At 42.9% G+C, this 22,964-nt stretch overlaps 2 protein-coding genes across 5 annotated transcripts in view; one reads left to right on the top strand and one right to left on the bottom strand.

The window, feature by feature from the left end:
* Positions 1-410: 410 nt before the first annotated feature.
* sp1 (sp1 transcription factor) lies at positions 411-13,244 on the bottom strand. Of its 2 annotated transcripts, XM_039006433.1 has the most exons (8): positions 13,141-13,244; positions 12,442-12,518; positions 10,424-11,515; positions 9,627-9,834; positions 6,344-6,485; positions 5,679-5,869; positions 3,022-3,284; positions 411-2,160 (listed from the first exon to the last, which is right to left on the bottom strand). In XM_039006433.1, the coding sequence occupies exons 1-8, from the start codon at positions 13,145-13,147 to the stop codon at positions 2,110-2,112; spliced, it is 2,031 nt and encodes a 676-aa protein (XP_038862361.1). In that variant the 5' UTR covers positions 13,148-13,244; the 3' UTR covers positions 411-2,109. The 2 variants fall into 2 exon arrangements, with proteins under 2 accessions (XP_038862361.1, XP_038862368.1); XM_039006440.1 differs by lacking the exon at positions 12,442-12,518 and having other exon boundaries at positions 13,141-13,209.
* Positions 13,245-15,159: 1,915 nt separating this feature from the next.
* The window catches only part of tespa1 (thymocyte expressed, positive selection associated 1), an 18,814-nt gene continuing 11,009 nt past the window's right edge, over positions 15,160-22,964 (top strand). The window contains exons 1-4 of one of the 3 annotated variants that reach the window (XM_039006385.1): positions 15,160-15,901; positions 18,015-18,077; positions 18,808-18,979; positions 19,476-19,518. In XM_039006385.1, the coding sequence (XP_038862313.1) occupies positions 15,821-15,901; positions 18,015-18,077; positions 18,808-18,979; positions 19,476-19,518 (359 nt within the window). In that variant the 5' untranslated portion in view covers positions 15,160-15,820. Of the gene's footprint in view, positions 15,902-18,014; positions 18,078-18,807; positions 18,980-19,170; positions 19,519-22,964 lie in introns of those variants that run through there. The other 2 variants (XM_039006401.1, XM_039006393.1) reach the window with 2 other exon arrangements.

Raw genomic sequence — 22,964 nt, 5'->3', positions numbered from 1 at the left:
TATAGGATCAGTTTAATACATATGGCCCCTGAAATTCAACCTCGTATCCTCTGCTTTAGGGCACAGCCACTTGTAGTTCTGAATAGCAAGGGTTTCCTCCCTCGTATTGCAATTATGAATATTTATACTTGACAATGACTTTTTTTTCTAGTCTACGCAGTAAACTGAAAAATGGGGAGGACTGAGGATCTATGAATGGGAGGGTCTTCAATGTCCTTGTCTGACCACCAGAGGGAGCAGTTGTGAATCACTGGTCTGGGAATAAGGCCGTTTGACTGGCACCTATCCAGATGAGGTTTATGTTCTATAGGGTCTAACATTGTTTCTACTGCTGTTTTTGTTTTTTCTGTTTATTGATTTTAATCCGATTTTTTTTTTTTTTATAAAATACTTTTGACAGTGTCTGAGTTTAGTCAATAAAACCAGATTTATTTTAAGGTCACATTAAAAAACAGAATATATTTGAATGTTAGTCATTCACTTTACTGAGGACTTGACACAACACCAGTCAACTCTCCTGAGATGCCAAAGGGGCAGACAAAAATTGGATACAACGTCAGATTTAAAGAATATGCCATTTAGCAGACGCTTATCCAAAGCGATTTAGTCACGTGTGCATGGTTGGCCCCAGCGGGCATCAAACCTACAATCCTGGCGTTGCAAGTGCCATGCTCGACCAACTCCGTTAATAGGATCATAAATCTAAAAAGAACAGATCACACATTTTGTATTCATAATTTTTAATCCAGCTGTTGGCATTTGTAGTAATAACATTCAAAAAAAAAAAAAAAAACCTTTTTTAATGAAATAAAAACATGTTAAGGGCACTTGTCTGAAAATAAACTAAATTGCAAGGAAGGATAGGAGTATAAATCAAATACTGAAACAATACATTTCCTACAACTTGTAGTTGATCAAGCTCGAAGTGGACATCAAGTACTTAACACCCTTCAAGTGTATCCACAATGGCACCCTATTCTCTTTAGTGCACTACTATTGACCAGGGCCCATAGTACTACATAGGGAATAGGGTGCCATTTGAGATGCATTTAGAACCACAGCTAGTCAGTCTTCTGCAATAGAACATCTGTGACTGACTGGATTAAATAGTGACGAGGTCCATCGTAACGTTTGATCAAGTTTGTTAGACCCGGGCTTTCTGTTTGAGACAACCTATGATGCTGTTCTTATGAAATAAATCGTACATCTTTCTTCCAAAACATGCAGGCCAGTGCTGTTACGGAAGTAGGGTTGGAAAATGCCGGAAAAGTTAAATTCCTGGAAAAGGGATTGCGTAAACAGGAAATCCCAACCAAGATTTCTTTAAAACCTGGGAATGTTACTGGTATTTTGCAACCCTAATACAGAAACCCAAGCTGTAATACGACCAGAGTCCGGTTATATTGACACTGTCTAGAACTGAGGCTGAAACATTCCATTCCAGTTCTCTTAAACAGAATATGGATTTTTGGTTTTAGCTGAGATTTATTTTTTGCATTATTTGGAAATAAGACTTTAAATGGTTAAAATAGTCAAAGAAGAATTTGATATCCAAATGCATCAGAGAAAGTACTTGAGTGACGCAAATTGACAAATATTACCAGAGAAGTAAATAATATGTACTGGGACTGGACCGTATTGAATACATACATAGTTCATTCTATAGACAGAACACTTCTGAAATATTTTAAACAAAATCTACATTTATATAAAAGTTTATAATAATAGAAGTTTAAGATTGATTGTGTATGAGAGACTCACAACAGAAAGGCAATCTCTTGCAACCATATAAAGTTCAGTTGATCCTTCCTATGCTAAGAATTTCCGTAGCTTTACACAAGAAAAAAAGGAAAAAAACATATGTACATACAAAAAGACTTATCCCAAATTCTTTTCTTTTTTTGCTATGATAAATGTATCAAAGCATGATGGCTTGAATGTGTACCTATATAATAATCATATAAAAAGGCAAAAAACAAGGAGATATTTCATGACGATTTTAGATTTGTGTCCAAAAATGGCACCCATTTCCCTATTTAGTGCACTACTTTTGACCAGGACCCTATGTAGGTGATCGGGTGCCAGAGTGTGTCCTCCATCCCCTGCTGATTAATGCTCCTGGGTCTGGGCTGTATTCAGGGACATGAAACGTGCCAAACGCTGCAGATACAAATAGAAAGAACAGAGCTGATTCACTATTCTATCCCACATCATATGTTACCATCTGAATGTTGTGTAACGTTACATCCTCCTGAACAGGGCCCAGAAGTCACTAGTGACCAAATAATGATAAGCCCCTCCCCCATCCACACTGGCCTCCAATGAGAAAGAACCAACAGTGATACTGGGCTAGACAACAGAAGGTGTGAGAGACCAGGCGAGGCCCAACCCACTCAACCAGCTAGTACAGTGGAGTACTGAAGTTATCCCTGGTGTATACTGTACTATACCCAGACAGAGGTGGGGTTGGACAAGAAGACGAGACCTGAGAGTGGGGTGGCTCCTAGCCATGGGGAGGGAGGTGAGCAGAGCACTGGACTGAGTAGCAGTAGTGTGTTTCTGCATTCTGTACAAATAGAGATCGGAAGTGATGGATTTTGTATTGTGTTCCAGAGAAGGAGCCTTTGTGAATGTGTTACTAAAGTTAGGACGACCTATGATAACCACTGTAGTAGTACCATTCATTCCCTTCCATTATCGATCAGATCTAGGTAACTAACATCTAGACTCCTCTCCACCCGACTCATAGCCAATGAAATGGGTAAGGTCATGGAAATACGCCATAGCAGTGTATCTAAAGGGACAGGGACTTCCTGGATCCTGTCTCAGCTCTCAAAAATATCTAAACAGAGCTCTCCCCTCCCTTCCTATTATTAGCCCTTAGTTTTACTGTATATAATCTAGACTCATATAGCCCTTATAGATCAATGTCCGCTGCTCCACTACTGTCCTGACCCCCACATCCAATCAACCAATCAGTAATCAATATCCGTTACTGTTGATGGAGTGCAGGTCAGCCACCTGCATCACGTTGATGCCGCTGCTGGCCAATCGTGCGATGCCCTCGGGTGACAGTGTCTCCATGGCGATGAGGGCGTGCTGGTCATTGACCCCGGCCCCGCCATCTGTGGCTCCGCCTCCACCCGACTGAGGGGCGGAGTTATCGGAGGTCACAGCGCCACCGGTGGTTCCTTTCTTGTTGAGGTGGGTCTTGAGGTGTTTGGAGAGGTGGTCGCTGCGCATGAAGCGCTTTGGACACTCCGTACACGTGAACTTCTTCTCACCTAGACGGCATGAAGAGGTTACAGGTTAGTAGTGATTATCTTGTAACCTGGAGAGTGTCTCCTTCAAAACAGAACAAATGTCTCCTTATTTGTCTTCTCTTTTTTTCACTTCATATTTTATCTCTCTGGCATCAGTGGTTTCTTTCATAATGATTATTCAGAAATATACCTCATCTGCACAGAGGTCATTGTTACGTTGGGACCAATAGGAGAAAGACTGAAGTGTCTGCAAATGTAGATCATTACGCAATACGGCCAAAGGTTATTCCTGAGACCTGGTTATCACCATATAATAAACCTAGTCAGAGGCTGTAACTAGGGCCCAGAGTTGTTCCTCGTCCAGTCAACACAAGGTCAGGGAAAACTCATTGTCCTAGTCAGCAGTGACAGGCAACAACCATAGAGAAGCACTATGCAGATATCGCTCCATTATTTACTGTTTACTAAAATTCTAATAGTTCGCCTGATTTCAGTTTGTGTGATAAAACAAGCAAGAACAGCGTAAGAGAATCATTCTATCATCTAAACCTCTGTGAAATATATTTTCCATAACTAAAAATATATTTTTGCAGCTGTTTGAAGCTGGTGTACAAACCGAAAGTAAAAAGATACAAAAACAGGAAGCATAGAAATAGCGCAGATCTACAAATCGCAATTATAGATCTGTCTATATTATCACAATTGTAGACAGATCTATAACTCGCAATTCTATGTGAAATTGGTCAGGTCGCACAAAAGTGACATATAGCAGTGTCAAACCACTAACTAGGAGGGGCCGCGTCAAACCACTAACTAGGAGGGGCCGCGTCAAACCACTAACTAGGAGGGGCCGCGTCAAACCACTAACTAGGAGGGGCCGCGTCAAACCACTAACTAGGAGGGGCCGCGTCAAACCACTAACTAGGAGGGGCCGCGTCAAACCACTAACTAGGAGGGGCCGCGTCAAACCACTAACTAGGAGGGGCCGCGTCAAACCACTAACTAGGAGGGGCCGCGTCAAACCACTAACTAGGAGGGGCCGCGTCAAACCACTAACTAGGAGGGGCCGCGTCAAACCACTAACTAGGAGGGGCCGCGTCAAACCACTAACTAGGAGGGGCCGCGTCAAACTACTAACTAGGAGGGGCCGCGTCAAACTACTAACTAGGAGGGGCCGCGCCAAACTACTAACTAGGAGGGGCCGCGCCAAACTACTAACTAGGAGGGGCCGCGTCAAACTACTAACTAGGAGGGGCCGCGTCAAACTACTAACTAGGAGGGGCCGCGTCAAACTACTAACTAGAGGGGCCGCGTCAAACTACTAACTAGAGGTGCCGTGTCAAACTACTAACTAGAAGGGCTGTGTCAAACTCAAAGTCTCAGAATGGGGTGAAAATGGAAGCCATATTGGTCAGGGATATATCCAAACCAGTCTTGTGTGGTGAGGCTGGGTACAGTGACAGTCACAACACTACCTCCAGCTCTGTGTGGTGAGGCTGGGTACGGTGACAGTCACAACACTACCTCCAGCTCTGTGTGGTGAGGCTGGGTACGGTGACAGTCACAACACTACCTCCAGCTCTGTGTGGTGAGGCTGGGTACGGTGACAGTCACAACACTACCTCCAGCTCTGTGTGGTGAGGCTGGGTACGGTGACAGTCACAACACTACCTCCAGCTCTGTGTGGTGAGGCTGGGTACGGTGACAGTCACAACACTACCTCCAGCTCTGTGTGGTGAGGCTGGGTACGGTGACAGTCACAACACTACCTCCAGCTCTGTGTGGTGAGGCTGGGTACGGTGACAGTCACAACACTACCTCCAGCTCTGTGTGGTGAGGCTGGGTACGGTGACAGTCACAACACTACCTCCAGCTCTGTGTGGTGAGGCTGGGTACGGTGACAGTCACAACACTACCTCCAGCTCTGTGTGGTGAGGCTGGGTAGCTGACAACGTCACCAAAATGATGCTCTTCAAATGGGGCAGAAGGCCGTGCGTTATGATTCTGGATGGTCAGATAGCGAGCGACAAATGACAAGAAACTGCCATGTGGAGAATCCTAAGTGACTGGTTTCAGCTAGTTTGACCTTGTTCTTGATACCTTGTTTTGAGGTGTTCTGGTGGATGTCACAGCTAATATAGATCAAATTAGCTAGCCAACATAGCTAGCCAACATAGCTAGCCAACAACTGTAACGACATAGAGAAAGGTGCTCATTGTGCAACTTGATTTATGTTTTCAATAAACATTGGAGATGAAACATATAGTTGACATGTTTTTAACAATCTAAGCCAACCCCGTCTGTTTTTCTCCATAGTTACGTGTGTCGGGTTTGCTGCTAAACAACCAACCCATCTATCGTCTCAGTATAACGGATCAATAAAGATGTATTTTAAAATCGGCTTGGCCGTCTCACCTGTGTGTGTCCTCTTGTGGCGTTGCAGTTCGTCTGAGCGAGTGAATTTCTTCCCACAGAAGGACCAGCCGCAGACGAAGGGTCGTTCTCCAGTGTGCCAGCGAAGGTGAGCTCTCAGGTGAGATGTCTTACCGTACACCTTCCCACAACCTGGCATGTGACAGATATGCTGCTTCTTCTTATTGGGATCTCTGAACAGACAAAGGGGGAATTAACAGTCATTATGCTGTTAGGCTATTTGATGTGTGCCACCAACATTTTGTGCAGTTTCAGAAACATTGCCCCAGTCTTCGCATACATCATGTCGCTCAAATATACTTCCCAACCGGTCTCCGATTAGCTTGTATTGTTATTATTTAAACATTTTCCCCCCTCTCTGGCATCAGCATTTTTTATACATCAGGATTATTCCTAAATTAAAATCTGCACAGAGGTTATTGTTACATTGGGACCAATAGGAGAAAGACAGAAGTATCTGCAAATGAGTCATAAGCAATAGGGTCAGTGGTTCTTCCTGAAACCTGGTTCTAACCATATAACCTGGTTCCTGGCTACATCATCATAAAATCAACAGAAAGGCTTCCAGGTAATAAAAGCAACATTTGACCCAGCTCTTGACGTTTCCCGATAGTGCAGCAGTGTTGACAGGCTCAGATGTTACGTACCGTGCCTCTCCGTCTTTACAGAAGGGACAGGTGCAAGCTTCCCTGCGTGTCCGGCGGTTCTGAGGCTGAGGGGATGTGTCTCCCTCCTCCATGACCGTGCCGTCATCCAGACTGTCCCCCCCTGTCTGCAAACCCTGGTCTCCTGTAGAGGAATAAACAGGAACTTCAGCCTACAATAGACATACAGTATATTCAGTGTTTACAAACATCATTGGCCTTCCCGTTCATGAAAGCTTACTGTGACAAATCAATTGGTTTAGGTGTGTATCTAGAACCAATGGGCATTACAGATACAAAATCACCCAGGAAAATCAAAGTTTATTGGTCCACATTTAGCAGATGTTCTAGCGGGTGCAGAGAACTGCTTAGCATAAAGAGAACTGCTTAGCATAAAGAGAACTGCTTAGCATAAAGAGAACTGCTTAGCATAAAGAGAACTGCTTAGCATAAAGAGAACTGCTTAGCATAAAGAGAACTGCTTAGCATAAAGAGAACTGCTTAGCATAAAGAGAACTGCTTAGCATAAAGAGAACTGCTTAGCATAAAGAGAACTGCTTAGCATAAAGAGAACTGCTTAGCATAAAGAGAACTGCTTAGCATAAAGAGAACCTTGTGACAGTCAACAGACCAAATACAATAGCAGGTGATTAATATTCTGTCATTGTACTGTGGAGACTAAACCAGTTTAAACATCTTATTATCCTACCTAAAATAAATTACAAGTCCAACCAGTATGGTCAGGTTGAGACATTGGGAAATCCCAATCCCAGTCTAATTTCAGGACAGAGGAAAAACTAGAGCCAAGCCATAAAATGTAAATGCTGGTAGGAACAGGGCAAACTTGGACACACCCACCTAATGTGTGTGTCTGTGGGGGCCTTGATAAGACACCGACAGGGTGGGTGGGGTGGTTACACCCCCTCCGCTACTCCAACCGACTGCCGGACCAGACAGGCCTCTTACTAGCCGACTGCCGGACCAGACAGGCCTCTTACTAGCCGACTGCCGGACCAGACAGGCCTCTTACTAGCCGACTGCCGGACCAGACAGGCCTCTTACTAGCCGACTGCCGGACCAGACAGGCCTCTTACTAGCCGACTGCCGGACCAGACAGGCCTCTTACTAGCTGATTGTCACTGACCCACAGAGGAGTAAAGGAAATGCTTAGTCAATGCACACCAATGGTCTGTTACTCTGAACGCACACCGTGCAGATACTGGCATCATGTAGTGTGAACAAGGCAAACCAGTTGGCTTACTTAACACTACTTTGCATTCCAGGCATCAAGTTACATTTGTTTGTTGACATCAAATAATTCAAAACCAACCAACTGAATGAAACCTTTCTGGTTACAACAATTAAAGTGCAGATATGGGTAAGTCTACAACTGTGACCACCTGTGCGTCAAGCTAAGTAATATATAAAATAAAAAAAATCTCCAGCAAAATCGGTCAGTTTAAGATATGGGCTGCGTCTCAATCCACCGTATCCATCTAGGTCGGCATTTCACGTCTGAACGGTTTGGCATCGAAAACTATTATGACCAATCTATGGAAAGAGACTCTCGCAAACATGATGGTATTCTCCATCTTGCTCTACGACCTACGCAAGTGTCACGAGACTCATCTGAAGGACCCATTCAAACAGAAGTATGGAGGTAATTTTGTGCCCCCCCTCAAAATAAAATATTTCCTGAGCTTTCTTACATCTCCTAGACATAGTGCAGACACTTCAAAACCTTTATTTTTACCTGTCCTTTTTTCCCATTTATGAATGTGATACTCAATGCGTTTCCATGGGCTGTAGTAAAAGACTAATTCAAATTCAATAGGATAAGTGTTAACCTGTTTGGGCTGCAGGGGGAGTATTGAGTAGCCAGATAAAAGGTGCTCATTTCAAACGGCCTCGTACTCAATTCTTGCTCGTACAATATGCATATTATTATTACTATTGGATAGAAAACACTCTAGTTTCTAAAACCGTTTGAATTATATCTGTGAGTCAAACAGAACTCATTTGGCACAAACTTCCTGACCAGGAAGTGGAAATTCTGAAATCGAGGCTCTGTTCTTCTTCCTGCCTATACATGGGCATGATACGTAAGAGTCTACGTGCACTTCATAGACCTTCCTCTGGATGTCAAGAGGCTGTGAGAGAAGAAATTTCGTGTTTATCTTGTTCTGAATTGGAATACAAGCTCTTTGTATGACGTGTCCCTCATTTCCGGTACTCTTGGCAGCGCGAGGTGGACAGTGGGATTGCCTTCTGTTTAGCTGCCGTTATGGACGACTACTATCTCCGGCTCTGATTTTATTTGATACATGTGACCATATCATCGTAAAGTATGTTTTTTCAATATAGTTTAATCAGATTATTGAAATTTTTTCGGGAGTTTTGCCGTGTTCCGTTCTCTGACTTTGTTGACGTTGGAGAGATCCGTGCCACTTGGCAAGTGCGCATGCTAAATGAAGAGGGAAAGTTGCCGTTCCAGATCCAAACAACGACTGTTCTGGACAAAGGACACCTTGTCCAACATTCTGACGGAAGATCACCAAAAGTAAGAAACATTTTATGATGCTATTTCTAATATCTGTCGTGCATGTGAACTGGTCGTCGGCGCCCAAATGTTTCTGGCTATTGTGGCTACGCTAATATAACGCTACATTTTGTTTTCGCTGTAAAACACTTAATAAATCGGAAATATTGTCTGGAATCACAAGATGCCTGTCTTTCATTTGCTGTACACTATGTATTTTTCAGAAATGTTTTATGATGAGTAATTAGGTATTTGACGTTGGTGTCTGTAAATATTATGGCTGCTTTCGGTGCAATTTCTGATTGTAGCTGCAATGTAAACTATGATTTATACAAACAAAACATATGCTATACAATAAATATGTTATCAGACTGTCATCTGATGAAGTTGTTTCTTGGTTAGTGGCTATTTATATCTTTATTTGGTCGAATTTGTGATAGCTACTGATGGAGTAAAAAACTGTTGGAGTAAAAAAAGTGGTGTCTTTTGCTAACGTGGTTAGCTAATAGATTTACATATTGTGTCTTCCCTGTAAAACATTTTAAAAATCGGACATGTTGGCTGGATTCACAAGATGTGTACCTTTCATATGCTGTATTGGACTTGTTAATGTGTGAAAGTTAAATATTTAAAAAATATATATTTTGAATTTCGCGCCCTGCACTTTGAGCTGGCTGTTGTCATAAGTGTACCGACGTCGGGCTTGCAGCCAGAAGAAGTTAATTCAGTCCTCAGCAGAACACTTACCAGCTGTGTTAGAGATGGTGATGGGGACTCCTTGTAGCTGGTGCATCTGTAAACCAGAGTTCTGCAGTGTGTTGAGGTTGATGGTGTGGAGGCCAGGGAGTTGCATGGTACCTCCCTGGGCCGGGCCCAGCTGAGAGAGACCCTGCATGGGGGCCAGGGTGATCTGGGTCCCCGCTGGGCTCTGCAGCTGGAGGGTCTGCCAGCTCACCTGGAGGGATGAGGAAGAGGGATTGATTAGCAGATCGAGGAAGTCCGTATTGATCGATTTGGAACGGACACATTTAAGTTATATTTTCCATGTTGTTGGACTGAGATGAGTTCACATTTCTTTCATCACAATTATTCAGAAATTAAAACAGCATACATCATCTGCAGAGATCATTGTTACATTGGATCATAGGAGTAAGACGGGAGTGTCTGTAAGTCAGTGGTTCCCAACCAGGGTTACTATGACCCCCCCAGGGGTACCTGGTCTATCCACATGGGGTACTATGACCCCCCCCGGGGGTACCTAGTCTATCCACATGGGGTACTATGATAAGACTCATGAGACCATAGGCCTACTGGTAAACTGCAGGAGGGGGTACTTCAGGGGTACTCCAGACAGAGCAACATTCAGTTGGTGGTACAGTAAGGGAAAAAAGGTTGAGAACCAATGTGCTAAATGACAAATGTAAGCTATAGGGCCAGGGGTTATACCTGAGAACTTATAATAACCTAGTCAGAGCCTGTAACTAGGACGCTAGCACCAATCAACAAATACATTCTGAAAAGCTTGAGTAGAACTTCTAACTCACCTGTCCGTTGAGCCCGACGGTCCTCAGCAGGATGGGAGAGGTGTTGGGGATGGTCTGAATTTGCAGGTTCTGCAGGGCATCCTGGGTAAGCGTTGGGGTCGCGAACACCTGTCCCCCAGCTGAGATTGTCTGCAGGGAGGTCCCTCCTTGGATGAGCTGCTGGGGTTGAATGAGGATCTGCTGCGGCTGATCTCTGTTATCTGGCTGGATGGGGATCCCGCCACCAGAGTTCTGGAAGCCATTGGTGCTCTGAGTCTGCTGTGTCATGCCTCCATACGAGGTGCCTGTCTGAGTGGTGGTGGTGGTTGAGTTAGTGTAGTACGTGCCAGAGGTTGACACTACCTGCTGCATCAGCTGCTGGTTAGAGCTTCCGTCCCCTTCAGACCCACTAGCTGCACTGACCGGAAGGAGGGTGATATTGCCATTTAGGAGCCCAGGCATATTAGCCAACTGGAACTGGCCCTGGTTATTCTGCAGGACGCTGTTACCCAGACCTAGGTTCTGTAGGGGGATGGCTTGCTGTAGGAGCCCGGCGGGCATGGTTAGGATATTTCCTCCACTCCCTGCTCTAACCAACTGCTGACCCCCGTTAGGCGAGGAGACGAGCTGGAACTGTCCGGCCCCAGCTGCATTAGGGTCCTGCTGCACCCCTGCCTGGGCAAACTGTAGATGCTGGCCATCTACCGTCTGGAACTGAGGGATCACCTGGTAATGGATGTTAGGCATGGACACAACCTGGCCCCCAGACATGGTGAGGACCTGCTGGCCCTGTAGAGAAGGAGCTGAGGACAGCACATACTGCTGCTGTCCCTGGTGCCCACTGGAGACCGACGTCAACACCTGCTGCCCCCTGTTCTTCCCCGAGTCGCCCACGGTCATGACCATGCCAGTAGAGTCGGTGGTGATGGTGTTGGAACCACTGGAGCTACCGAGACTGACCGGGATGATCTGCCAGCTCCCATTGGCTGTCTGGGTCAGCTGGGCTTGGCTTAGGTCTAACTGTTGTTCAGAGCCAGAGTCACTCTCGCCTGGAGTGTCGATTCTACTACAGGTCGCTGCCAACAGAGCTAAAGGAGATGGCTGCTGGGAGTCCTGCAATAAAAAAAATATGTTGGATTTTTGTTGTGAAGCTACTAGTACAGTATACAAACTCAACAAATTGTTCACAGGAAGAGTAGCTCCTACATGTGCAACATCTAATGGGGATCTAATCAATAAATAAGATACAGCATCACAATAGCTCACAAAACTTTACCAATGGGGTTCTGTTTGATGTGACCCTGTGATCTGCTTTTCAAAGTGTTCATAACAGAAACCAAATCTAGTCTGAAAGGGTTCAATTAAAACAAATGAAACCACAGTGAAAGACAAACAATTTACATAATAATGTAAAATTCTTGTCACATTTGCCATGGTTTTAACATCACACCTAGTGTGGAATGTGACAGTACACACAGCATTCCAGCGTATGTGCTGCAGCAGCCATGAGTGAGAGGGCGAGAGTGGAGTGAGAGGGCAAGCCAAGGGAGAGGAAATGGGAGAGCGCCAGTGGCAAATGGGTGGGATCACATTTTTTTTTTAAAGAGCAGCGGCGGGCTAAACTTCCCCTCCCCCAACCCACCCACACCTTTATCTTGCCCTATAAACTAGCTCACTCAGCCGAAGCCACCCCCTCCGACGCCAGCCAAAATGGGCTGTGCGAGTTGTTGTATGGGGCTGGCAGGAACTCCCCGTGTGGGATCATCCACCTCTACGACTGCCTATATCCCCACCCCGGTGACATGTGCTTGTGAGAAATCAACAACACTGATCAAAACCCATTCCCACCACTGACCACAGTTAAGCTACGCATTATCCATAGCTAGCTAGCTAAAAATGTCTCATGCTTGCTACTTTTCTAGCTAGTTAACGTTAGATGTCAGGGGGGGGAAGGGGTAACGTCTCTAGCAAACATCAGAGGAATACATTGATTGCACGTTATCTGGGAATGTGTAATGTTATTTGACTGGTAAGCATACTTGTCCGGTATTTGTGTTTCGCTTTTGAAGGAAGCCTCCGCCGCTTTCCACCATCGCGGCCATTTCATCCTGTTGGTCTGTAAATGTAACGTTGCAAATGGATTAGCTGCTAACAGTAGCTAACTACCTGATATTAGTTGCCAGTTAAACAAGCAGGCTAGATAATACAGCTGACACGACTATGATACTTTCATTAGATAAAAACACTGCTAATACCACGAACTAGCAAACTAGTTATGTAAGTTTTTCAAAACAACCGTAAACAGCTGCTAACTGGCTAAAGAAAGTAGCTAGCGCATAGCATGGTAACGATTAGTGGGTCTTAATTACACAACCACAAGAGCTAACTAACGTTAGCTGACTGACTAGCTAATGACATGATATTCGAGGAGTTTAAAATTGGGCTAACAAATGCATGTTTTCCAACCTTATCTAGTTGTTAGATAATCTAGCCAGCTAGCTAGCTACCTCATTCGACTTTCCATCCTAAGTGACTGGCTAACCATTAGCTCGTTAACGTTAGCTACGATTCAATAAATGGTTATCAAATTTAGGGCTAAATAGCGGAGGAGTTTGAGACCTTGTATTTTCAGATTTGCCTAGCTTTATCTGCTCTATAACAATCACCTACTATTAGTTCACTTCATAGACTTTTACAAACTACTGTAGCTACTTCTGAAGAAAAAAAAGTTCACCTACCACTCATAATTTCGAGACGGGAGGAGTTTCTCGGGCTTCTTTCAGGTTGACATCAACTTTTTGCTCATCAACCAAACGTGATGGTTCTGCTACGAAGGAGAAAAAAGGAAAAATATTATCCAATCAGATGTCGAATTGTGTTGTTGTGGGCCAATGAAAATGCTGTTTTCTTTCATAACTAGACTCCCTCGCGGGGGTTTCTACGTTAAGCAGTGTGAGCTTGATTTAATACCTAAGCTTCATTTGCGCTTTTAAAAACCTGTGGAACGACTGTATCTTGCTCCCGAAGTGCCTGCATTGCCACACCGTGTAACTTGAATCAAGTGCACCCCATGTATGAGTGACACCAGCCGCTACCTAATGAGAGTTGTAGTTATTCTAAAATGGGAAGAGCTGACCAATGGGGATGTGGTCATGGGCGGGTATTTGGGTGGGGTCAACAAACGGTAGGTTGTACCTTTTAGCGGCTACGTTGACTAGAGTGTTTTTGGCGGAAAAGGCGCCATTGACAAACATGACCTAAATAAATTGTTGTTGACGAGCCCAACGGTAACAAAACTAGGCCACATTCACAACGAAAGATATCATACAATGTTTCATACATCCTTTACAACATAATGCAAATAAAGGAGGGAGGTTTAGAAATCGCTCAGCAACAGATGGGGCTAAACTTTTTCGCTGGCCACTCCCTGCCTGGATGAACAGTGTGGGCTTGGGAACGTGCAAGGGGAGGGCTGGGACCGGGGTGGGTGGAGAGACCCTTCAATGTGGACGGACTCGTTTTGATAGCGCTGGGAGGAGATTTGTCGTGGGTGGGAGGGTTTTTATGTGTGAGGGGGGTGTCCGTGGAACACATGTGGCCGGGGTAAACATTTCAGTCCCCTTAGGATGGAGTGTGGAGTTGCCAATGCAGGACAGCCGCACACCCTCCGCCCTCCCATCGAAGTGGGCCACCCCCTCCAGTCCACACTCCACCCCCAGTCCATCACTCCCTCCAGTCCACACTCCACCCCCAATCCATGCTCAGTGGTACATCCTGAACTGTTCTCCTCCAAGCCCATCTTGTAGATATCCAGAAGCATATAGGCTGTTTTTAGTAGCCTTTTTTTGATATCCTCACAGTGGACATTGACAATAATATTTAGGTTATAAATAGGTTTTAACGGCCATATGTTTTCTTTGTAGAACCAAGCCTACCAAGTTTAACAGAACACCAGTCATCACATCACAGCCCATCTGAATCTATGACTAACCCTACTGTAGGGAATTGATTTTAATATGAAATTATAAATAAATACAAATATGACTACCGTTTGAAAGATCATGGTCCCAAGTAGCCTATATTTCAATCTTGTTTGAAGATCTTTAAAATAGTGTTGCTATTATACTGCCAAAATATAGAAAACAACAACACCAGTCAGAATAGCTTCAGAGCACCTTGGCATCGATTCTACAACTGTCTGGAACTCTATTGGAGGGATGCCCACCGTAACTCCATGAGAAATTCCATCTATTTGAGTTTTGTTGATGGTGGTGGAAAACATTGTTTTCAATTGGGTTGAGATCTGGTGACTGAGACGGCCATGGCATATGGTTTACATTGTTGTCATGCTCATTAAACCATTCAGTGACCACTCGTGCCCTCGTGGATGGGGGCATTGTCATCCTATGGAGGCATAGCCATGGTAACCAAAATAATGGCCTGCACATTTTTATACATGACCCTAAGCATGATGGGATGTTAATTGCATCATGAACTCAGGAAGCACACTTGTGTGGAAGGACCTGCTTTCAATATACTTTTTATCCATCATTTACTCAAGTGTTTCCATTATTTTGGCAGTTACCTGTAGATTCCCTATAATACAAAATATTTTTGCCAAGTTGTTAGTAATTTCAAGGAATAGAACTTGGAGGGATAGAGTACATACTAGATAACATTGTGGACATAACACAATCACTAGCCTCGTTTACACCTTGTGTTAACATGTACGTTTCGTAATCTGATCAATATGATCCAATCACTATCTAATCATACTTTTTATCCATCATTTACTCAAGTGTTTCCATTATTTTGGCAGTTACCTGTAGATTCCCTATAATAAAAAATATTTTTGCCAAGTTGTTAGTAATTTCAAGGAATAGAACTTGGAGGGATAGAGTACATACTAGATAACATTGTGCACATGACACAATCACTAGCCTCGTTTACACCTTGTGTTAACATGTACGTTTCGTAATCTGATCAATATGATCCAATCACTATCTAATTAAGTACAATCAGAATGTGGAAATTATCAGGACAAAGGGCGCGAGTTAGCACCAGTTTTAAACGGGGCTATACTGTGAGCTCTTCTTTATTAGCCTACAGTGTATTTTGGCGTCTGTTACGCAGGGAGGATGTGTGTCACAAGTGTTTCACACGCTCTTTTTTTTCTTAAATTGAAACCACACGAACTTCCTTTTCTACCTTCCTTGTATTGTATTTGCGCGTAAAGAGACAGTCAGAGGAGTTGACAGCAATGATGTATATATTATACACATTGGTTGAGAAAGAGAGGCGCGAACATGTAGCCTAGGCGTTGTGATGATAAAGGTTGAAACGTTTATCCAGGATGAACCGTTTCAGTAAATTGTCATCTGAAAAACAGAAGAAAACCTGGATGAAATATGCAGTGCTATGTTGACAACAAGATGCAACTCGAGACCGGTGAGCGCAGTGGGAGAAACCAGAATTGAAACCTGCGGTGCTTCAGTGAAGGTAGGCTTGGAATAAAGATTTGCTTATTTAAAAAAAAGACTTTTTTATTTTTTTATTTTTACATTTGTCCTTGAATACTGTAGTTTGGTGTAAGCATCTGCATGCGGTTTGTTTTTCAACCATGTTTTCTAAATATGTCCTTGTTTTTGATTGAGCAAATAGGCAGTGCAGTAAAGTTTTATAACATTTTACGTTAGACTGACGATGTGCACTGAAAGATTTCTACCAATATTGGCAGTTGTTAGGCTATAGAATATAATAACTTTCTTTTTTCTCAGAGGGAACTTCTGTGATTGTCATGTAGGCTATGATTTTTCAGCTCTGGTCAACATTAACATAATTGCAAGCATTTTGTGAGTTTGTGACTATTATGATGATTATCAATGTTTTGTTCTGTTTTTCCTTGTATTATGCATATCGTTCATCTCTATCTTGAACAATGCATCTTTCCTAAGGGCATGAAACAAGCTAAAGTTCAACCCGCACCTCTCTAATTCAGAGGTTTTCAGTTGTACACCTGACTAGGTATCCCCCTTTTCCTCTGTATAAGAAGAGGATAAATCTGACCCTGGGAATTACAGGCCTGTATCTATCCTCAGTATAACATCAAATATCCTGGAGAGAGTTGTACATGAGCAAATGTATGAATATGTTAACAAACAGGGTCTAATGTCTGATTTTCAGTCGGGTTTTAGAAAAACATACTCCACTGATTCATGTCTACTTTACTTGACTGACTTCATCAGGAAATAGATCGATGAGGGAAATCCGTGTGGAATGGTACTGCTTGACCTACAGATGGTCTTTGATACAGTTAACCACTGTCTCCTAATCTCCAAACTGGAGGCACTGGGGTTAAGCAGTATCCCTCGAAGGCTGGGTAAAGTCCTACTTGTCAGATAGGGAGCAAGTGGTAGAGGTTAATGGTTCACTGTCTCAGGCAAAACCAATGAGTGGTGGCGTTCTGCAGGGGAGTGTGTCTGGGCCTCTACGGTTTTTACTGTATATAAACAATAGGAAAGATGCCTGTTCTTGCTCTCCTTTCCTTTATTGCGGATGACTCTACACTTCTGGTGTCTCATAAAAGTAAAACTATGTTGGAGAGCATTCTTAGCACAGAGCTTACTAACATTAGCAAATGGCTTGGATATAATAAGCTATCTCTGCACTTACTGTAGGGAAAACTGAGGCAGTTCTTTTTGGGTCCAGACCTAAATTGTGTAGGTCCTCTGAAATCAGAGTGTAGTTAGGGGGTGAGGTGCTGACTACTAAAACCTCTGTTAGCTACCTGGGAAGCATCCATGATGGAAGCTTGGGGGTGTGAGCATGGCCACTAAAGTGCTAGGGAAGGTTAATGCCAGCACCAAGTTTTGGCTAAAAAGTCCAAGCTGCTTGATAAGGACTCCATGAGAGTGCTAGCCACTGCCCTCATTCAATGCCATTTTGACTACTCTAGTACTTCCTGGTTTGGGGTCTTATCTAATTTTCTGAAGGCGAAGCTCCAGATAGCCCAGAATAAGATGATCAGAGTAGTATTGAAGGTGAGTCCACCTACTCACATAGGCAGGAGCTGCGTTCAGGAACTCAACTGGCTGCCTGTTGAGGCTAGGGTGTCCCAGATTAGACTGGGTTTGGATTAATTAGGGTGTCCCAGATTAGATTGGGTTTGGTTTAATTAGGGTGTCCCAGATTATACTGGGTTTGGTTTAATTAGGGTGTCCCAGATTAGACTGGGTTTGGTTTACAGGTATATTTATGGTTCTGCACCCAGATATCTAACTGGTTACTTTCCCCATGTTAAGGATGCACACAACCACAGCAACAGAACACGTGTTGCTAATGTGTGCTTATACAGGTTCAGGAGTAATGCTGGGAAAGGTACTGTCTCGTATACTGGAGCCTCAGAGTGGAATGAGTTGCCTCTGACCATTATAACAATGTCTTCTCTGGGCAGCTTTAAAAATACAGAAAACAAATGTTTGATGTCATATTTGCCCATGTGAACGTCACCTACGACTTAACTGCAATGATGAGATGGATGTTCTTCTTCTTTGTTTTTTATGTTGTGTTATAACGCGGCCATACTGTGTACAATCGTGTGGATCTTGCCTAGCCATCTTGTCTGAAGAGGATCACTGTAACGGAGACAGAGGGAGTCAGGAAACAGGTGCAGTCGGTGAGTTTAATCAGAACGAACATTGGTGTGAATACAAAAACAGATGTAGGGTCTAAACATGGAGAAACAGGAAACAATACTACCTAACAAGTGATACAACGGAGTGTTAGATAAAGGGGAAGTAATCAGGGAGTGATGGGAGTCCAGGTGTGCCTCAAAATGGGGCGCAGGTGTGCGTAATGATGGGTTGCCAGGACCGGTGGTTAATAGACCGGCAACATCGAGTAGAATGACAATCACAAGGGAATAAGTCCCAGACTTTATTGTGTTATCCTATATGATTTAACTAATGTGTATGTATGGCTTGTTTTATGTGTGCTTGTTTTGGTCGAATTAATAAACTCTATCTAATTATAGATTGATTTGAGTGAGTGTGTGGTGTCAATTATTTTTGAAATAGCAACTATTCATTCCAATCATGTGATACTTTACTATTCCAACCACTTCAAACCAACTGTACTAGATTATTAATCAGGGAATATGTGTTCCTGCTTGAAATGCCCTGTAGGCACCAGTAGCTTCACTCAACATGTCATTAAGCTGGTCATGGTTTTGAAATGTCTAGTATTATATCAATATAAGTCTATTGATGAAATTGTATAATACTAACTTCATTGTTTGGGTTCTACCAGTTGATTGTTATTGAAGTAGGCTATTCAATTAATTGGTGAGCTGTTGAGTGAGTTATGCATATTGTAAAACAGTGTCTCTTTTTGTTGACCCCATGCAGCCCCCCCCCCCCCGTCTGATGGAGAGGCCGTCTTCTACAACCAGGCGTCAGGCCTGGTTCCAGACCGGTCGCCAGTGGCCAACCCTGAAAGAACAAGATCCACAGGGACCTCCATCCATCCACCCGTCTGTTCCACACCAGTCTGCATCAGAGGATGATGTCTTCTCAGATGGTCACTTCTTATTTTAGTAGTTTGATAAAGAGTTTTACATTTTGAGTGACATTTAAAAAAAAAAAAAGTTAACTTTACTTAACTAGGCACGTCAGTTATTTACAATGACGGCCTACCCCGGCCAAACCCGGACGACGCTGTGCCAATTGTGTGCTGCCCTATGGGACTCCAAATCACGGCCGGATGTAATCCAGGCTGGATTCGAACCAGGGACTGTAGTGACGCCTCTTGCACTGAGATGCAGTGCCTTAGACCGCTGCGACATTGATGCATTACTGTATAATATCTATTGAACAACAACAGGCAGGGGGCTAAAATTCCTTAACAACAACTCTGTTTAGTCTGGTATATTTATAAGTCACAATATGTGGGCGGCTGGCCTCTGCATGATGCATCACAGCTTTGTGACAAAACAGAGCAAAAAAAATGTACGAAGTGTTAAGTGTTAATTGTCTTAATGCTCACCCTGATTGTTCTATATCTACTGTTTCCACAGGATGCTCAGCAGGAAAGATTGAGAGCTGGCTGCTGGGCTGTGGGTGAGTGAGCATGCCGTGCAAGGTTTGACTTTGAAATGAAAAACTTCAGAGCGAAACTCAATAGGCAAGGATGATGCGTCAGTGGCAGCTAAAGGTTGATGGAAACCGCCCACAGTGTGGGGGAAATGTTACACATGTGAATTGCCAGTATTAAGTTGTGCTCGAAAATAGACATTTTCTGTTTAGGATATGGTTACAGGTCAATGGCATGGCCCAAAGGGGATTCTTGAGTCAGTTCCGAAACACCTTGGTTCTAGAACTAGTTGTGTTCTATTTATACTGTTGGACATTCTATTTCCAAACTTTCTTTGGTGTTGTGTTTATAGTCCCAGGTTTCCATCGTATTTGGTAGAATAGTACTGTTTGTTTTGTTGCTTCCTCCAGTTATGTTTAACAGAAAACAGCATCCATGTTAGCACAGAAAATAAATTGTTGTATAACTGGATGGAAACTTAAGTATTGTGTAATTACTTATGTATTATTACCAATGATCATAGATGACTTGGTCGTGACTCTATTGGCAACATGATGTCATGAACGCAAGTCAAATTACTCAAGTAGTCTGAAAACGCTGCTAAAAGGGACGTGCGAACTTGTATTATTACTTTGTAGGTTTTTCAGTCGGATAAAGTGAGATAAGAAATGCTGGGATGTTCTTACAACATCTGGTTGACTTCACTTGACTATCTGACAATCCGCTTGACAGCATTTCCTCTGTAGGAAGTGAACAAACTTGTAAAAGCTGTAGCTCTGTTGGACAGACTGAGAGGATAGCTGGCTAGAGATGATCCCTGTAGGTTTGACCCTGTATAGTAAAGATACAGTAGGTCTGGTTTGACCTGGATGTGTTTAACACAGAGAAGGCAAAGGTTAAACAACCATTAATAATCTATCTAACAGACAGTAGTATTTACTCATTCTGACTGCAGCTGATCACTGGGGCTAAATAGCCAGTTAGGATATATATATATATAGTACCAGTCAAAAGTTTGGACACACCAACTCATTCAAGGGTTTTTCTTTATTTACTATTTTCTACATTGTAGAATAATAGTGAAGACATCAGAATTATGAAATAACACATAGAATCATGTAGTAACCCCAAAAAGTGTTAAACAAATACAAATATATTTTATATTCTTCAAAGTAGCCACCCTTTGCCTTGATGACAGCTTTGTACACTCTTGGCATTCTCTCAACCAGCTTAATGAGGAATGCTTTTCCAACAGTTTTGAAGGAGTTCCGACATGTGATTGTGGAGGCCAGGTCATCTGATGCAGCACTCCATCACTCTCCTTAGTCAAATAGCCCTTACACAGCCTGGAGGTGTGTTGGGTCGTTGTCCTGTTGAAAACGAATCATAGTCCCACTAAGCGCAAACCAGATGGGATGATGTTCTCCCCACTGTATATATACATTTGCTGAAATTTCTAAAATCCTGTTTTCACTTTGTCGTTATGGGGTATTGCGTATAGATTGACGAGGGGAAAAAACAAAATTTAGAACAAGGATGTAAAATAACAAAATGTGTAAAAGGTCAAGGGGTCTGAATACTTTCCGAATGCACTGTATATCCACATACAATTTTTAATAGATAGACCAATGGTGTTTATATAAATAGTGAAGAGAACAGGTCCCAAGATCGACCCCTGTGGTACACCTTTATACCTTTATTCAGACTTAACCCCATCAATCAGGTGTCTGAGCTCAGGCCTATCGAGGACAACTTATTCAATAAAATAGCATGATCAACAGGATTTTAGAAATTTCAGCAAATGTGTATATATATATATCATTTTTGAGCTTCACGGTTTGTTTTTGTAGTGTTTATTGTTTTGTTCGGTGTCATTTTGATTAAATAAAAGAAAATGTACGCTCACCACGCTGCACCTTGGTCCACTTCCTTCAACAGCCGTGACACCGTCCTTATGGAGTGGCAGCACAAGAGATGATGTCTATACTCTTTGAATATTTCCTGATAATAATGTTAAATAAAAAAAATGGTGGGTTATTGAGCCAACAATGATGGGTGCTGCACACTTTAAGCAGACTGTGATCCAATTGGTCAGGCTCCTGTGGATTTGTTGTTGTCTATTGCTACCAAAGCATCCAGGACTTGTTTTTCTGTAAATAGTCTACATGTAGCCGGGTTCCTATTACAATCTGAAAGAGTGGTTACATAATAATCAGATTTAGCCTTTCTGAATATGTTTTTGTTATTGTTGTACATAATGATTCCTCAGTTGCTGAAAAGCTTGCCAGTCCGGGCCTAGGCTTCTGTTCCTGGCCTTGACCCAAGCATCATGTCTTTTTATGATAATTCCGGAGTGTACCAAGCATTTGATCTGTCTTTAACCCTTTTTTTTTAAAGGTAGCATGATTATCTACAATAGTATTGAAGACATCTACAAAAAAAGGCTCAAAGCTAAATCATGTTCAGGGATTAGCTGAAATACAATCAAGGTCACTAAAATAAAGATTGTGTAAAAAAAAAAAAAAAAAAAGAAGCCTGCTCACTGAAGTTTTTTTAAAGCTTCTTTTAGATTTTTGTATTCTCACATCTGTAATGCATACAACTGGGCAATAGTCACTGTCTTGAGTGAAGACACCAGTAGAAACATATTTATCTGGTGTATCGGTTAAAATAAGAACAATCAGAGTTGACTTTGAAGGATCTTTCGGGTTGGGCCATGTAGGCTTAGTCACCAGCTGGGTTAGGTTTAGATAATTAAACATGTTTTTTAGATTGTCTGAAGCCTGCATTTCTCAATCATAATTTAGGTCACCCAGGATAATAACTTCTGATTTTAGTAAAATAAAAACTGGTTTCCTCATCGAGTGCACAAAGGTTAGCCGGGGGAGAACAATCGACCCCTATAACAGTTATGGATGACATTTTTCCCCAGACAAAGGCTTAAAGATATACTGAACAAAAATATAAACACAACATTCAACAATTTCAAATATTGTACTGAGTTACAGTTCATATAAAGAAATCAGCCAATTGAAATAAATAAATTAGGCCCTAATCTATGGATTTCACATGACTGGGAATACAGATATGCATCTGTTGGTCACATGTACCTTAAAGAAAAGGTAGGGGCGTGGATCAGAAAACCAGTCAGTATCTGGTGTTACCACCGTTTGGCTCAAGCAGCGCGACATCTCCTTCACATAGAGTTGATCAGGCTGTCGATTGTGGCCTGTGGAATGTTGTCCTAATCTTTTCAATGGCTGTCTGAAGTTGCTGGATATGGGCAGGAATTGGAACACAACTTTGACATCAGGAAACCGCTCTCCCACACATGAGGTTGAGAGGCCGTTTGGCTATACTGTCAAATTCTCAAAAACGATGTTGGAGGAGGCTTATGGTCGAGAAAGGAAATTCTCTGGCAACAGCTCTGGTGGACATTCCTGCAGTCAGCTTGCCAATTGTACGCTCTCTA

Source organism: Salvelinus namaycush, chromosome 2 (assembly GCF_016432855.1).
Source record: "Salvelinus namaycush isolate Seneca chromosome 2, SaNama_1.0, whole genome shotgun sequence".
Taxonomy (NCBI): Eukaryota; Metazoa; Chordata; class Actinopteri; order Salmoniformes; family Salmonidae; genus Salvelinus; species Salvelinus namaycush.
This window is presented reverse-complemented; position numbering and strand designations above follow the sequence as displayed.

Bases quoted from the DNA above. Each gene is read 5' to 3' on its own strand.
- sp1 (XM_039006433.1), bottom strand. The intron at 6,486-9,626 runs GTAAGTGTTCTG...ATTCCTCTACAG, and splicing joins CACCATCTCTAACACAGCTG to GAGACCAGGGTTTGCAGACA. The intron at 2,161-3,021 runs GTGGCTGACCTG...TTGTATCTGCAG, and splicing joins GCGGCATCAACGTGATGCAG to CGTTTGGCACGTTTCATGTC.